The 15,898-nt window shown below is 47.3% G+C and overlaps 1 protein-coding gene across 1 annotated transcript in view; it reads left to right on the plus strand.

The window, feature by feature from the left end:
* The first annotated feature begins 969 nt into the window (after positions 1-969).
* Positions 970-15,898, plus strand: part of LOC116374161 (heparan-sulfate 6-O-sulfotransferase 1-A-like) — a 28,430-nt gene continuing 13,501 nt past the window's right edge. Inside the window, exon 1 of the mRNA XM_031824260.1 lies at positions 970-1,856. Within this exon, the coding sequence (XP_031680120.1) occupies positions 1,354-1,856 (503 nt within the window). The 5' untranslated portion in view covers positions 970-1,353. The remainder of the gene's footprint in view (positions 1,857-15,898) is intronic.

Consider the following 15,898-nt stretch of genomic DNA (forward strand, 5'->3'; position numbering starts at 1 on the left):
TCTGCCACTGCGATGACGATCAGCTGTCCATCCTGTCTCCCTGTAGTGCTGTCCCAGGCGTCTCACAGTACGGACATTACAATTTCTTGCCCTGGCCACATCTGCAGTCCTCATGTCTCCTTGCAGCATGCCTAAGGCAAGTTCACGCAGATGAGCAGGGACCCTGGGAATCTTTCTTTTGGTGTTTTTCTTCAGAGTCAGTAGAAAGGCCTCTTTAGTGTCCTAAGTTTCCAGAACTGTGACCTTAATTGCTTACCGTCTGTAAGCTGTTAGTGTCTTAACGACCGTTCCACAGATGCATGTTCATGAATTGTTTATGGGAAACAGTGTTTCATCTTCACAATGAAGATCTGTGAAGTTATTTGGATTTTTACAAATGATCCTTGAAAGACAGGGTCCTGAAAAAGGGACTTTTGGGTTCATGAATTAAAACATATTTTAAAAGAAAATGTTCTGCGTTCTGACACTTCTGTTTTTGTTTTATCATTTTGTTGACTTCTCATTTCTGCTGGACAATTGAATACTCTAACCGTACATTACTATTTGCTATGTGGTTTACGGCTGGTTTTACCATAAAACAATGTCTGGTGGGTTAGGTAAAACTTTATTTTACAGTATGTTTTCTACTTGATAGACTACGAAGAAATTACATTGTAAAATGGTAATTACATAATTAGTACCTATTATAATTTTGTTTTCTTTGGGTATTAAATAAAGCACCACCATTCTTTAGAAACTTAAATAGATTTCATTTAATTGTATATAAACTACAAGTTAATAAACTATAGTAGAACTAGACTACTTGTAGAATGCAATGCGGATCTTGTTCCTCAAAATGTTAATTCGTCCTGTTGTGTGTGTGTGTGTGTGTGTGTGTGTGTGTGTGTGTGTGTGTGTGTGTGTGTGTGTGTGTGTGTGTGTGTGTGTGTGTGTGTGTGTGTGTGTGAGAGAGAGAGAGAGAGAGAGAGAGAGAGAGAGAGAGAGAGACTGGGAATGTGTGTGTTGTGCTGAAAGAAGGTAGGTTATTTCGCTGAGGATCCTGGGTACATAGCTCAATAATAATGCAGCGAAGAGGACTTTAAACACACATGCAACAACACAGGGACGAGAGAAAACGGAGAACACACATTGTTGCTCTGGATTTTACGGGTCTCTCTGTACACTGTAAATACGCTTAGTTTAGTTACATTATATTCACATAATCGCTTCTACCCCATTGATATGACCGCGTCCTGTTCCGCTTGCTTGGCGAGAGAGAGTACAACAACAGGAATTAATTCTAGTTACGCTGTTCTGTTCCCTTCGAGTCGGTTTACCGGGAAATGGTAACGTTTACACAGCATTGGAAGGACCATGGTTGAGGCGAGCAGCAAATTTCTCCTAATCGTAGTCGGCTCCGTCTGTTTTATGCTGATTTTATATCAATACGTTGCGCCCGGGGTTATCAATTTCGGCTCACCACACGGCTATTTCACTGAGGAGGACGATGGTGGGGACATTTTCCCTTCCCCAGACCCGCACTACGTCAAGAAATACTACTTCCCAGTCCGGGATTTGGAGCGAACGGTGGAATTTGAAATCAAAGGAGAAGACGTGATCGTGTTTCTACACATTCAGAAGACAGGAGGGACAACTTTCGGGAGACACCTGGTTCAGAATGTGAGGTTGGAGGTTCCGTGTGACTGTAGACCGGGTCAGAAGAAGTGTACCTGTTATCGACCCAACCGAAAAGAGACCTGGTTATTCTCCCGGTTCTCCACCGGTTGGAGTTGTGGCTTACACGCGGACTGGACCGAGCTAAAAAATTGTGTTCCTGGAGTTCTAGATAAAAAGGAGACCAGGATGAAAAATGAAAGGTGAGATAAAATAGGCTAGTTGACTTGTTGTTTCAGGAGTGTTGGGCTGGATCCAAAGCGTGCACAGTCTGTGGGTCTCCAACACTTGACAATTGTTGAAGATCATTAATAATCGGGTGGTATGATCACGTCATTAGGGAGCGTGCCTGGGCGATTCTCTCTCACTCTGTGTGTGGACTTACTGTGGCAGCAGATCCGCCGCAGTTTGTTTTGACAGTGTTTTAATGACAGGCTGTCATGTGAATTTTTACCATATCCGAAGGGACAGATGTATAGGGTAACCTAACTGTCAACTCGAATTAGCTATAAGAGAATCATGCTGTCAAACTAAGCAGTATTAAAATAGTAGCTCTTGATCCTTCTTCAACATTGTAGCATATCGAACAGTGATGCATCGTTTTAGTGGCTTGTAAAACGCTTGAAACGTGTTGAATATTGATCACTGTAAACCACTGAATCAACATTGGATCAGAAATGTTGCAACGACAAAATTGACTTGATGATTCTACTGAAAGAAAACGTTTATTTTGGAAAAGCAGATCTTAGCTGGCAGACATGCATTGCTACATAGCTTACTCCTTTATCTTCAGGGATCACTACGCAGACAGACTGTTAGACAGATTGGCAGAGGAAACTACCATCACTCCTTTATCTTCAGGGATCACTACGCAGACAGACTGTTAGACAGATTGGCAGAGGAAACTACCATCACTCCTTTATCTTCAGGGATCACTACGCAGACAGACTGTTAGACAGATTGGCAGAGGAAACTACCATCACTCCTTTATCTTCAGGGATCACTACGCAGACAGACTGTTAGACAGATTGGCAGAGGAAACTACCATCACTCCTTTATCTTCAGGGATCACTACGCAGACAGACTGTTAGACAGATTGGCAGAGGAAACTACCATCACTCCTTTATCTTCAGGGATCACTACGCAGACAGACTGTTAGACAGATTGGCAGAGGAAACTACCATCACTCCTTTATCTTCAGGGATCACTACGCAGACAGACTGTTAGACAGATTGGCAGAGGAAACTACCATCACTCCTTTATCTTCAGGGATCACTACGCAGACAGACTGTTAGACAGATTGGCAGAGGAAACTAACATCACTCCTTATCTTCAGGGATCACTACGCAGACAGACTGTTAGACAGATTGGCAGAGGAAACTACCATCACTCCTTTATCTTCAGGGATCACTACGCAGACAGACTGTTAGACAGATTGGCAGAGGAAACTACCATCACTCCTTTATCTTCAGGGATCACTACGCAGACAGACTGTTAGACAGATTGGCAGAGGAAACTACCATCACTTTAAGTCAGAAGATTTGGCTCCTGCCCCTCTCTCTGTTTCGTCTGTCTGTCTGTGTGGACTTTTGTTGTAAGAGGACCCCTGCGGGGGTTGACTCCACTCTAAACCGGGTGATTACTTCCGCTGGTTACACACATACACTGTACTGCTGGTATTCCTGGCACAAGGCTCTGTGATGGTCAGAGGTGATGATGCGTCTAGCTACACCAGAGGCTGGAGGGAGGAAGTTTATCTGCTCACATCAGTTTCTACACAATGTGCTTTGTGTGTGTGTCTTTGTGTCCTCACACTAATTTTCTCTCTCCCTCTTTCTTTCACCATCTCTCTATCTTCCCCTCTCCATCTCGCTCTCTCTTACCCTCCTCTCTCTATCTCCCTCTCTCTCTTCCCCCTCTCCATCTCTCTCTCTCGTACCCTCCTCTCTCTATCTCCCTCTCTCTCTATCCCCCTCTCCATCTCTCTCTCTTACCCTCCTCTCTCTATCTCCCTCTCTCTCTTCCCCCTCTCCATCTCTCTCTCATACCCTCCTCTCTCTATCTCCCTCTGTGATGGTGTCATTTTTCTAATCAAACAGCAGGCATGCTTTCTGCTTGGTGGCTTATAGCTGTTGGTTCTCTCTCTCTCTTCCCCCTCTCCATCTCTCCTCTCTCCTTTCCGCCTCTCAATCTCTCTCCTCTCTTCCGCCTCTCAATCTCTCTCCCTCTCTTTCCATCTCTCTCTCTCTTCCGCCTCTCAATCTCTCTCCCTCTCTTCCCCCTCTCCATCTCTCTCTCTTCCTCCTCTCCATCTCTCTCTCTTTCCCCTCTCCCATCTCTCTCTCTCTCTCTTTCCGCCTCTCAATTCTCTCTCTCTCTCTTTCCCCTCCATCGCTCTCTCTCTTTCCCCTCTCCATCTCTCTCTCTCTTCCCCCTCTCCATCTCCCTCTCTCTCTTTCCCCCTCTCCATCTCTCTCTCTTCCCCCTCTCCATCTCTCTCTCTTCCCCCTCTCCATCTCTCTCTCTTCCCCCTCTCCATCTCTCTCTCTCTCTCTCTCCCCCCCTCTCCATCTCTCTCTCTCTCTTTCCCCTCTCCATCTCTCTCTCTCTTTCCCCTCTCCATCTCTCTCTCTCTTCCCCCTCTCCATCTCTCTCTCTCTTCCCCCTCTCCATCTCTCTCTCTCTTCCCCCTCCCCATCTCTCTCTCTCTTCCCCCTCTCCATCTCCCTCTCTCTCTTTCCCCCTCTCCATCTCTCTCTCTTCCCCCTCTCCATCTCTCTCTCTCTTCCCCCCTCTCCATCTCGCTCTCTCTCTTCCCCCTCTCCATCTCTCTCTCTTCCCCCTCTCCATCTCTCTCTCTTCCCCCTCTCCATCTCTCTCTCTTCCCCCTCTCCATCTCTCTCTCTCTTCCCCCTCTCCATCTCTCTCTCTCTCTTCCCCCCTCTCCATCTCTCTCTCTTCCTCCTCTCCATCTCTCTCTCTTCCCCCTCTCCATCTCTCTCTCTTCCTCCTCTCCATCTCTCTCTCTTTCCCCTCTCCATCTCTCTCTCTCTTCCGCCTCTCAATCTCTCTCTCTCTCTCTCTCTTTCCCCTCCATCGCTCTCTCTCTTTCCCCTCTCCATCTCTCTCTCTCTTCCCCCTCTCCATCTCTCTCTCTCTTCCCCCTCTCCATCTCTCTCTCTTCCCCCTCTCCATCTCTCTCTCTCTTCCCCCTCTCCATCTCGCTCTCTCTCTCCCCCCTCTCCATCTCTCTCTCTCTTCCCCCTCTCCATCTCTCTCTCTCTTCCCCCTCTCCATCTCGCTCTCTCTCTTCCCCCTCTCCATCTCGCTCTCTCTCTTCCCCCTCTCCATCTCTCTCTCTTCCCACTCTCCATCTCTCTCTCTCTTCCCCCCTCTCCATCTCTCTCTCTCTTTCCCCCTCTCCATCTCCCTCTCTCTCTTTCCCCCTCTCCATCTCTCTCTCTTCCCCCTCTCCATCTCTCTCTCTTCCCCCTCTCCATCGCTCTCTCTCTTCCCCCTCTCCATCTCTCTCTCTCTTCCCCCTCTCCATCTCTCTCTCTCTTCCCCCTCTCCATCTCTCTCTCTCTTCCCCCTCTCCATCTCGCTCTCTCTCTTCCCCCTCTCCATCTCTCTCTCTTCCCCCTCTCCATCTCTCTCTCTCTTCCCCCTCTCCATCTCTCTCTCTTTCCCCTCTCCATCTCTCTCTCTCTCTTCCGCCTCTCAATCTCTCTCTCTCTCTCTTTCCCCTCCATCTCTCTCTCTCTTTCCCCTCTCCATCTCTCTCTCTCTTCCCCCTCTCCATCTCTCTCTCTCTTCCCCCTCTCCATCTCTCTCTCTCTTCCCCCTCTCCATCTCTCTCTCTCTTTCCCCCTCTCCATCTCCCTCTCTCTCTTTCCCCCTCTCCATCTCTCTCTCTTCCCCCTCTCCATCTCTCTCTCTTCCCCCTCTCCATCTCTCTCTCTTCCCCCTCTCCATCTCTCTCTCTCTTCCCCCTCTCATCTCTCTCTCTCTTCCCCCTCTCCATCTCTCTCTCTCTTCCCCCTCTCCATCTCGCTCTCTCTCTTCCCCCTCTCCATCTCTCTCTCTTCCCCCTCTCCATCTCTCTCTCTCTTCCCCCTCTCCATCTCTCTCTCTCTTCCCCCTCTCCATCTCTCTCTCTCTCTTCCCCCTCTCCATCTCTCTCTCTCTTCCCCCTCTCCATCTCTCTCTCTCTCCTCCCCCTCTCCATCTCTCTCTCTCTCTCCTCCCCCTATTTCCCTCTCTATTTGTCAGAGCGTGGGTTTCTACTTTAGGCCAAATGTCTTTTTCCATGGAAGATTTACTGCAATTTCTAAAATGTCTGTTTTACCTAATGGACAACTGTCTGTCCTAATGAATGGCTATAAATGGGAGGAGGGGAAAGAGGAGTGGAGCAGAGCGGATGGGGGGTGGAGGATGATGAGGGGATGGAAAGGGTAGAGGAGGAAGAGAGTAGAAGAGGATGGTAGTGTAAGAGAAGGGGAGGGCATAGGAAGATGGGAACGAGGGACAGAAGAGGATGGTGAGAGTGAAGGCGGAGAGTGTTTTGTTTCGTTGCTGTGGAGGGAGAGGATTCAATTAGCCTGCCTGTCAATCTGCCTGGTTCACTCTCTGTTTAAGCTTCACAACGTAGATCACTGCAGGGTGAACTGTGTGCGGGTGCGTGACTGACCAGACAGGTCGTCGTGTTTTAATCCAATCAGATTATCAGGGATTAATCTCAGGCTGCTCAACATTCCAAAGATGGTTACTCCTTCATCCCTACAATCCCAACACCACATTCCCACACCGGGAATCTCACTTTTCCTATACCAGTGTGTCTGTACATTTTCCCAGATTAATAGTCTTTAAAAAAATTCCAGTATTCTACAGTTTTCTCTCTCTCTCTCTATGTGAAATACAAGGCAAGCTTTTAGGCAGTAATTAGATGTAACAGGTGACAATCACGCACGCGTGCACACTCACACACAGTGTACAACACATAAAAACACCTGCTCTTTCCATGACATAGACAAGTTATGATCCCTTATTGATGTCACTTGTTAAATCCACTTCAGTCAGTGTAGATGAAGGGGAGGAGACTGGTTAAAGAAGGATTTTTAAGCCTTGAGACAATTGAGACATGGATTGTGTATGAGTGCCATTCAGAGGGTGAATGGGCAAGACATAAGATTTAAGTGCCTTTGAACAGGGTATGGTAGTAGGTGCCAATTGCACCGGTTTGTGTCAAGAACTGTAACGCTGCTGGGGTTTTCACACTCAACAGTTTCCCGTGTGTATCAAGAATGGTTCACCACCTAGAGGACATCCAGCCAACTTAACACAACTGTGGGAAGCATTGGAGTCAACATGGGCCAGCATCCCTGTGGAAAGCTTTCCACACCTTGTAGAGTCCATGGCTTTAGGAATTGAGGCTGTTCTGAGGGCAAAAGAGGGTGCAACCCAATATTAGGAAGATGTTCCTATTGTTTTGTGTAGACAGTGTATGTTCGGAATAGGGCAAACATTGTGAAGAGACTGTATGGCTGGGAATGTGCTTCTGTCACTTATGCTGAAACAGAGGGAGAGAGATGGTGGGGTAGAGGGAGAGAGATGGCGGGGGAGAGGGAGAGAGATGGCGGGGGAGAGGGAGAGAGATGGTGAGGGAGAGAGATGGTGGGGTAGAGGGAGAGAGATGGTGGGGGAGAGGGAGAGAGATGGCGGGGGAGAGGGAGAGAGATGGTGGGGAGAGGGAGAGAGATGGCGGGGGAGAGGGAGAGAGATGGTGGGGGAGAGGGAGAGAGATGGCGGGGGAGAGGGAGAGAGATGGTGGGGGAGAGAGATGGAGAGGGAGAGAGATGGCGGGGGAGAGGGAGAGAGATGGAGAGGGAGAGAGATGGCGAGGGAGAGGGAGAGAGATGGTGGGGGAGAGGGAGAGAGATGGCGGGGGAGAGGGAGAGAGATGGCGGGGGAGAGGGAGAGAGATGGCGGGGGAGAGGGAGAGAGATGGTGGGGGAGAGGGAGAGAGATGGCGGGGGAGAGGGAGAGAGATGGCGGGGGAGAGGGAGAGAGATGGCGGGGGAGAGGGAGAGAGATGGTGGGGAGAGGGAGAGAGATGGCGGGGGAGAGGGAGAGAGATGGTGGGGGAGAGGGAGAGAGATGGCGGGGGAGAGGGAGAGAGATGGTGGGGGAGAGAGATGGAGAGGGAGAGAGATGGCGGGGGAGAGGGAGAGAGATGGAGAGGGAGAGAGATGGCGGGGGAGAGGGAGAGGGAGAGAGATGGTGGGGGAGAGGGAGAGAGATGGTGGGGGAGAGGGAGAGAGATGGCGGGGGAGAGGGAGAGAGATGGCGGGGGAGAGGGAGAGAGATGGTGGGGGAGAGGGAGAGAGATGGCGGGGGAGAGGGAGAGAGATGGCGGGGGAGAGGGAGAGAGATGGCGGGGGAGAGGGAGAGAGATGGTGGGGGAGAGGGAGAGAGATGGCGGGGAGAGGGAGAGGGATGGCGGGGGAGAGGGAGAGGGATGGCGGGGGAGAGGGACAGCGGGGGAGAGGGACAGCGGGGGAGAGGGAGAGGGATGGCGGGGGCGAGAGGATGGGGAGCAGGAGAGATTGGTTTAGAGAGGGAGAGCACTGTGGAAATTGTCACAGTTTTCTTCATTCTCACTGTGTTTTTGGTGTCATGGCACTAAGTGTGTGTGTGTGTGTGTGTGTGTGTGTGTGTGTGTGTGTGTGTGTGTGTGTGTGTGTGTGTGTGTGTGTGTGTGTGTAGCCCATTCCATAGATTCCTGTCGGGAGCTCTGAGTTGTGTGTAGACATTGATGATGTGATACAACCAGTAGGACAGGGTGAGGAGTATCTCTACACTACGATGGGGTAAACACAATAACACATCACAGGAAAAACATCCTCTCTCTCATGGGCACACACACGCACACACACACACACACGCACACACACATGCACACACACACACACAGGTCTGTCAGGTGGCTCAGTGGGGTTCGTCTTCCTCTAGAGTATCAACACACAAACAAACACAGTCTTGTTTAACTAACCTTGTGGGGATACATATTTCAGTTCCATTCAAAATCCTATTTTCCCTAACCTTAACCCCAAAATCTAACCTTAAACCTAACCCTAGGGTTAGGAGTAACCTTAAACCTAACCCTAGCTCCTAACCCTAGCTCCTTAAGCTAATTCTAACAATAATTTGAACCTTAACCCTAAACCCCCTAGAAATACCATGTGTCCTTGTGGGGACTAACTAAATGTTTGTTCGTTTGCTATTCTTTTGGGGACTTCTGGTTAAACACACACACACACTGTGAGGTGTGAGGTTTTCTCTGTGGTGTTATCTCACACAACAAGTTGACGATAGTGATGACAGGACTACTACAAGAGTTGAGCTCTAGTTCACAACCCACCGAGGGGATTGAAAGACATGTTACATACTGCGCCACTGGGCTCCATCTAGGCTTGTTCTACTCAAGATATTTCGATCTGAACATTCCACAATGTTCTGCCATACTGAACGCAAACCTGCTCTTTCTCTCCGAAGGGATTTCTCAGCTCACAGAACACTTAGCCGTTCACTGACTGATGAGCAATTAGCCAACATTTCTATGGTTGTTAATAAGGGCCGCTACGCTAAGCTACAGTGCCTTGCGAAAGTATTCGGCCCCCTTGAACTTTGCGACCTTTTGCCACATTTCAGGCTTCAAACATAAAGATATAAAACTGTATTTTTTTGTGAAGAATCAACAACAAGTGGGACACAATCATGAAGTGGAACGACATTTATTGGATATTTCAACACTTTTTTAACAAATCAAAAACTGAAAAATTTGGGCGTGCAAAATTATTCAGCCCCCTTAAGTTAATACTTTGTAGCGCCACCTTTTGCTGCGATTACAGCTGTAAGTCGCTTGGGGTATGTCTCTATCAGTTTTGCACATCGAGAGACTGAAATCTTTTCCCATTCCTCCTTGCAAAACAGCTCGAGCTCAGTGAGGTTGGATGGAGAGCATTTGTGAACAGCAGTTTTCAGTTCTTTCCACAGATTCTCGATTGGATTCAGGTCTGGACTTTGACTTGGCCATTCTAACACCTGGATATGTTTATTTTTGAACCATTCCATTGTAGATTTTGCTTTATGTTTTGGATCATTGTCTTGTTGGAAGACAAATCTCCGTCCCAGTCTCAGGTCTTTTGCAGACTCCATCAGGTTTTCTTCCAGAATGGTCCTGTATTTGGCTCCATCCATCTTCCCATCAATTTTAACCATCTTCCCTGTCCCTGCTGAAGAAAAGCAGGCCCAAACCATGATGCTGCCACCACCATGTTTGACAGTGGGGATGGTGTGTTCAGGGTGATGAGCTGTGTTGCTTTTACGCCAAACATAACGTTTTGCATTGTTGCCAAAAAGTTCAATTTTGGTTTCATCTGACCAGAGCACCTTCTTCCACATGTTTGGTGTGTCTCCCAGGTGGCTTGTGGCAAACTTTAAACGACACTTTTTATGGATATCTTTAAGAAATGGCTTTCTTCTTGCCACTCTTCCATAAAGGCCAGATTTGTGCAATATACGACTGATTGATTGTTGTCCTATGGACAGAGTCTCCCACCTCAGCTGTAGATCTCTGCAGTTCATCCAGAGTGATCATGGGCCTCTTGGCTGCATCTCTGATCAGTCTTCTCCTTGTATGAGCTGAAAGTTTAGAGGGACGGCCAGGTCTTGGTAGATTTGCAGTGGTCTGATACGCCTTCCATTTCAATATTATCGCTTGCACAGTGCTCCTTGGGATGTTTAAAGCTTGGGAAATCTTTTTGTATCCAAATCCGGCTTTAAACTTCTTCACAACAGTATCTCGGACCTGCCTGGTGTGTTCCTTGTTCTTCATGATGCTCTCTGCGCTTTTAACGGACCTCTGAGACTATCACAGTGCAGGTGCATTTATACGGAGACTTGATTACACACAGGTGGATTGTATTTATCATCATTAGTCATTTAGGTCAACATTGGATCATTCAGAGATCCTCACTGAACTTCTGGAGAGAGTTTGCTGCACTGAAAGTCAGTTTTGGATTTGTTAAAAAAGTTTGAAATATCCAATAAATGTCGTTCCACTTCATGATTGTGTCCCACTTGTTGTTGATTCTTCACAAAAAAATACAGTTTTATATCTTTATGTTTGAAGCCTGAAATGTGGCAAAAGGTCGCAAAGTTCAAGGGGGCCGAATACATTCGCAAGGCACTGTATGCTTGCAGTGGGAACAGGATTACAGCCTATTAATTAGCCTAGCATTTAGCATAACATTAGCTGGGCAGCAGTGGAGGCTCCTCAGAGGAGGAAGGGGAGGACCATCCTCCTCAGTGAATTTCATAAAAATATTGAAACAATCCAAAAGTTATCCTTTTTAGTTAATTATGCTAAATATATTCAAGTCAGCAAATAATTGATTAAAACTCACTGTTTTGCAATGAAGGTCAGCAGTAGCCTCAGTAGCACTCTGTTGGGTAGCACCTTGGTGCAGCCGGAGGACAGCTATCTTCGGTCCTCCTCTGGGTACATTAATGGTTATCACCCCCTTCTATAGACTTACACGGTAATTATGACAGCTTCCAGAGGACGTCCTCCAACCTACAGTATCGGAGCTCTTTCAACAATCAACTGACATGCTGTTTACCTAATCAAAGGATCAGAGAATGAATCTAGTACTGAAAGCATAAGCTACAGCTAGCTAGCACTGCAGTGCATAACATGTGGTGAGTAGTTGACTCAAAGAGGAAGAAAATAGTTTAACAGAAAAGCAAGAGCGAGAGAGCTGTATTTCTTAGTCATTTTTTAGTTTCACTTACTAAGCTAGTATTGAATGCAGGTAACTAGTTTAGCATATTCAAACACCCGGCTCAAACAGAGAGGGATGCTATGTTAGCTAGCTGGCTATGGCTATCCAACAGAGAGGGATGCTATGTTAGCTAGCTGGCTATGGCTATCCAACAGAGAGGGATGCTATGTTAGCTAGCTGGCTATGGCTATCCAACAGAGAGGGATGCTATGTTAGCTAGCTGGCTATGGCTATCCAACAGAGAGGGATGCTATGTTAGCTAGCTGGCTATGGCTATCCAACACTGGAACTCTTCCAAGTCAATTATTCATTTATTGCCACCGGGGCCCGCCGATGAAACTGCTTGCTACTGACTGTACACTGTACTGCATGATTATAGTGGGTTTACTAGCGCGTTAGTCCTAGTAACTATGTTGACTATGACATGACAGTGATGTATGTTGTATGCGGTTAGCGGTCATGATATGAAGGTTTGGCTTGGAAAGTTTTTTTTTTCGCCTGGTCACAGACACCTGATGTGTTGTGCACTGAAGTCCACAAACGAAGGGAAAAGGTGAGAGGAGGAGAGCGTGTAAATAGATGCGAAAAGGAATTACACACAGTACCAGTCAAAAGTTTGGACACCTACTCATTCAAGGGTTTTTCTTTATTTTGACTATTTTCTACGTTGTAGAATGATAGTGAAGACATCAAAACTATGCAATCACACCAATGGAATCATGTACTAAGCAAAAAAGTGTTAATCAAATAAAAATGTGTTTTACATTATTCAAAGTAGTTACCCTTTGCCTTGATGTCAGCTTTGCAATGGAAAAAATAAATGGTTAGTTTGCACACTCTTGGCATTCTCTCAACCAGCTTCATGAGTCACCGGGAATGCTTTTCAGTTAACAGGTGTGCCTTGTTAATTTGTAGAATTTCATTCATTCTTAATGTGCTTAAGTCAATCAGTTGTGTTGTGACAAAGTAGGGGTGGTATACAGAATATAGCCCTATTTGGTCTAAGACCAAGTTCATATTATGGCAAGAACAGCTCAAATAAGCAAAGAGAAATGATGAAACTGGCTCTCATGAGAACTGCCACAGGAAAGGAAGACCCAGAGTTACCTCTGCTGCAGAGGATACGTTCATTGGAGTTAACTGCACCTCAGATTGCAGCCCAAATAAATGCTTCACAGAGTTCAAGTAACAGACACATCTCAACATCATCTGTTCAGAGGAGACTGCGTGAATCATGCCTTCATGGTTGAATTGCTGCAAAGAAACCACTACTAAAGGACACAAATAAGAAGAGACTTGTTTGGGCCAAGAAACACGAGCAATGGACATTAGACCGGTGAAAATCTGTCCTTTGGTCTGATGATTTAATCGTTTTGATGTCTTCACTTTTATTCTACAATGTGGAAAATAGTCAAAACTAATAAATGAGTTGGTGTGTCCAAACTTTTGACTGGTACTGTATATACAACGAGCTGTTTGTATGTGGCTGCTATGAAAGTGCACTGTGTTTGCGTGTGATCAGGGGTGTGTTCATTGCGCCGATTCTGTTGAAAAACGTTTCTTAAATGGAAGCAAATGGAATGAAATGGGGATAAACATACCTGAATTTGTCCAATAGAAGTTCTCGTTTTGCAACTGTTGGACTAATGATTACACTCAGCTAGATGCAGGCAAGTGTGTGCAAGGAGTTAAGATTCTCGACCTGTGCACCTACATTGTGAACTGTCTTTCATAGGCTAGGTTGTAGCAACCTCATGATGGGTACAGGGAGATTTTGAGAGTCATGTAGTTGGCTAAACCTATCGATGTTACATTGAGCTGGGTGAATGGAATATGAATGACAGTCATCCAATATGCTGTAATAGAAATAAGGCCATGCCCATAAAAAAAATTATAATCGTCCCTCATCTTAAAAGGCACAGACCGCCGCTGCTGGCCAGTGCCTGAAGAAGAAGGCATTTATTTGGTATGTGCCATGTGGCAGGGAAGAATGTGAACAGAGCCCATGATCTGACAGCCATGCTAATTGAATTGTGGGAAGATACTGAACTCCGCAAAAAGGATTCATTAAGACAATGTTGTCTCGCCCGTCTCTCTCTCCCTCCTTCCCGCTCTCTCTCCTTCCCTACATTTCCTATCCACTCTCTTTCACATCTGTCTGTCTCTCTGTGAAGGGTGTTGTTTCTTTTGTCATCCTGTTGTCTGTTCCCTGTGTGTCAGTTTCCTTCACGGAGGTCAAATGATGCTTCAGGCTCAGGAAGTGCTTAACTCCAAATGATCTGAGTTTGAGATAGATACACAATATACACACATGTATTGGACACCCCTTCAAATGAGTAGATTTGACTATATCAGCCACACCCGTTGCTGACAGGTGTATAAAATCAAGCACACCACCATGCAATCTCCATAGACAAACATTGGTAGTAGAATGGCCTTTGTGTTTACCTTTTAACTAGGCAAGTCAGTTAAGAGCAATGACAGCCAAACAATGACAGCCAAACCCGGACAACGCTGGGCCAATTGTGCGCCGCACTATGGGACTCCCAATCACGGCCGTATGTGATGCAGCCTGGATTCAAACCAGGTACTGCAGTGACGCCTCTTGCACTGAGATGCAGTGCCTTAGACCACTGCGCCACTCGGGAGCCTTACTGAAGACCTCAATGACTTTACATGTGGCACAGTCATAGGATGCCACCTTTCCAACAAGTCAGTTCATCAAATTTCTGCCCTACTAGAACTGCCTCGGTCAACTGTAAGTGTTGGTATTGTGAAGTGGAAATGTCTAGGAGCAACAATGGCTCAGCCGCAAAGTGGTAGGCCACACAATCTCACAGAACAAGACCGCCAAGTGCTGAAGCGTAAAAATCGTGTGTCCCTGCAGCAATGTTCCAACATCTAGTGGAAACACTTCCCAGATGAGTGGAGTCTGTTATAGCAGCAAAGTGGGGACCAACTCCATATTAATGCCCATGATTTTGGAATGAGATGTTCGATGAGCAGATGTCCACATACTTTTGGTCATGTAGTGTGTATACACACACACACTTAGCTCTGCATCACAGAGCATTGGAGATTTTCATCATGGGTAGAAGCAAGGAAGGACACTGAATGTGGGTACGTGTGTGTGCATGCATGTCTGTGTGTTTCCCCCACCACTCCTTTCTCTCTCTCTCGCTTCACTGCTTCTACTCTGACTCTTGACTTCAAAGACACACAGACACACACAAGCTCCATTCACCAGTCACTCATCACTGACACAGCCTATTCAGACTAGGCTAAAAGAGAGGGGGAAAGAGAAGGGGAGTGTATTACAAGAGTTGGGGAGTGTATGAAAAGAGAGGGGGGGAAGACGGGGAGTGTATGAAAAGAGAGAGGGGAGTGTATGAAAAGAGAGGGGGGAAGACGGGGAGTGTATGAAAAGAGAGAGGGGAGTGTATGAAAAGAGAGGGGGGAAGAGGGGGGGGGAAGATGGGGAGTGTATGAAAAGAGAGGGGGGAAGACAGGGAGTGTATGAAAAGAGAGGGGGGAAGACAGGGAGTGTATGAAAAGAGAGGAGAAGTGTGTGAAAAGAGAGGAGGAAGACGGGGAGTGTATGAAAAGAGAGGGGGGGAAGAGAGGGGGGAAGACGGGGAGTGTATGAAAAGAGAGGGGGGAAGACTGGAGTGTATGAAAAGAGAGGGGGGAAGAGGGGGGGGAAGATGGGGAGTGTATGAAAAGAGAGGGGGGGAAGAGAGGGGGAGTGTATGAAAAGAGAGAGGGGGAAGAGAGGGGGGAAGAGAGGGGGAGTGTATGAAAAGAGAGGGGGGAAGACTGGAGTGTATGAAAAGAGAGGGGGGAAGAGGGGGGGGAAGATGGGGAGTGTATGAAAAGAGAGGGGGGGAAGAGAGGGGGAGTGTATGAAAAGAGAGAGGGGGAAGAGAGGGGGGGAAGACAGGGAGTGTATGAAAAGAGAGGGGGGAAGACGGGAGTGTATGAAAAGAGAGGGGGGAAGAGGGGGGGGGAGACGTGGAGTGTATGAAAAGAGAGGGGGGGAAGAGAGGGGGAGTGTATGAAAAGAGAGAGGGGGAAGAGAGGGGGGAAGGCGGGGAGTGTATGAAAAGAGAGGGGGGGAAGACGGGGAGTGTATGAAAAGAGAGGGGGGGAAGACGGGAGTGTATGAAAAGAGGGGGGGGGAAGACGGGGAGTGTATGAAAAGAGAGAGGGGGAGTGTATGAAAAGAGAGAGGGGGAAGAGGGGGGGTGTATGAAAAGAGAGAGGGGGAGTTTATGAAAAGAGAGCGAGGAGAAGAAAAGTGAGTGCACAAGAGAGAAGATCCACTTCTTGACCGCAGGGGACCGCTGAGTCACAAAGCAGAGCTGATAAACACACTCAACCACACATAATGTAGTCTGAAC

Source organism: Oncorhynchus kisutch, linkage group LG5 (genome assembly GCF_002021735.2).
Source record: "Oncorhynchus kisutch isolate 150728-3 linkage group LG5, Okis_V2, whole genome shotgun sequence".
NCBI lineage: Eukaryota > Metazoa > Chordata > Actinopteri > Salmoniformes > Salmonidae > Oncorhynchus > Oncorhynchus kisutch.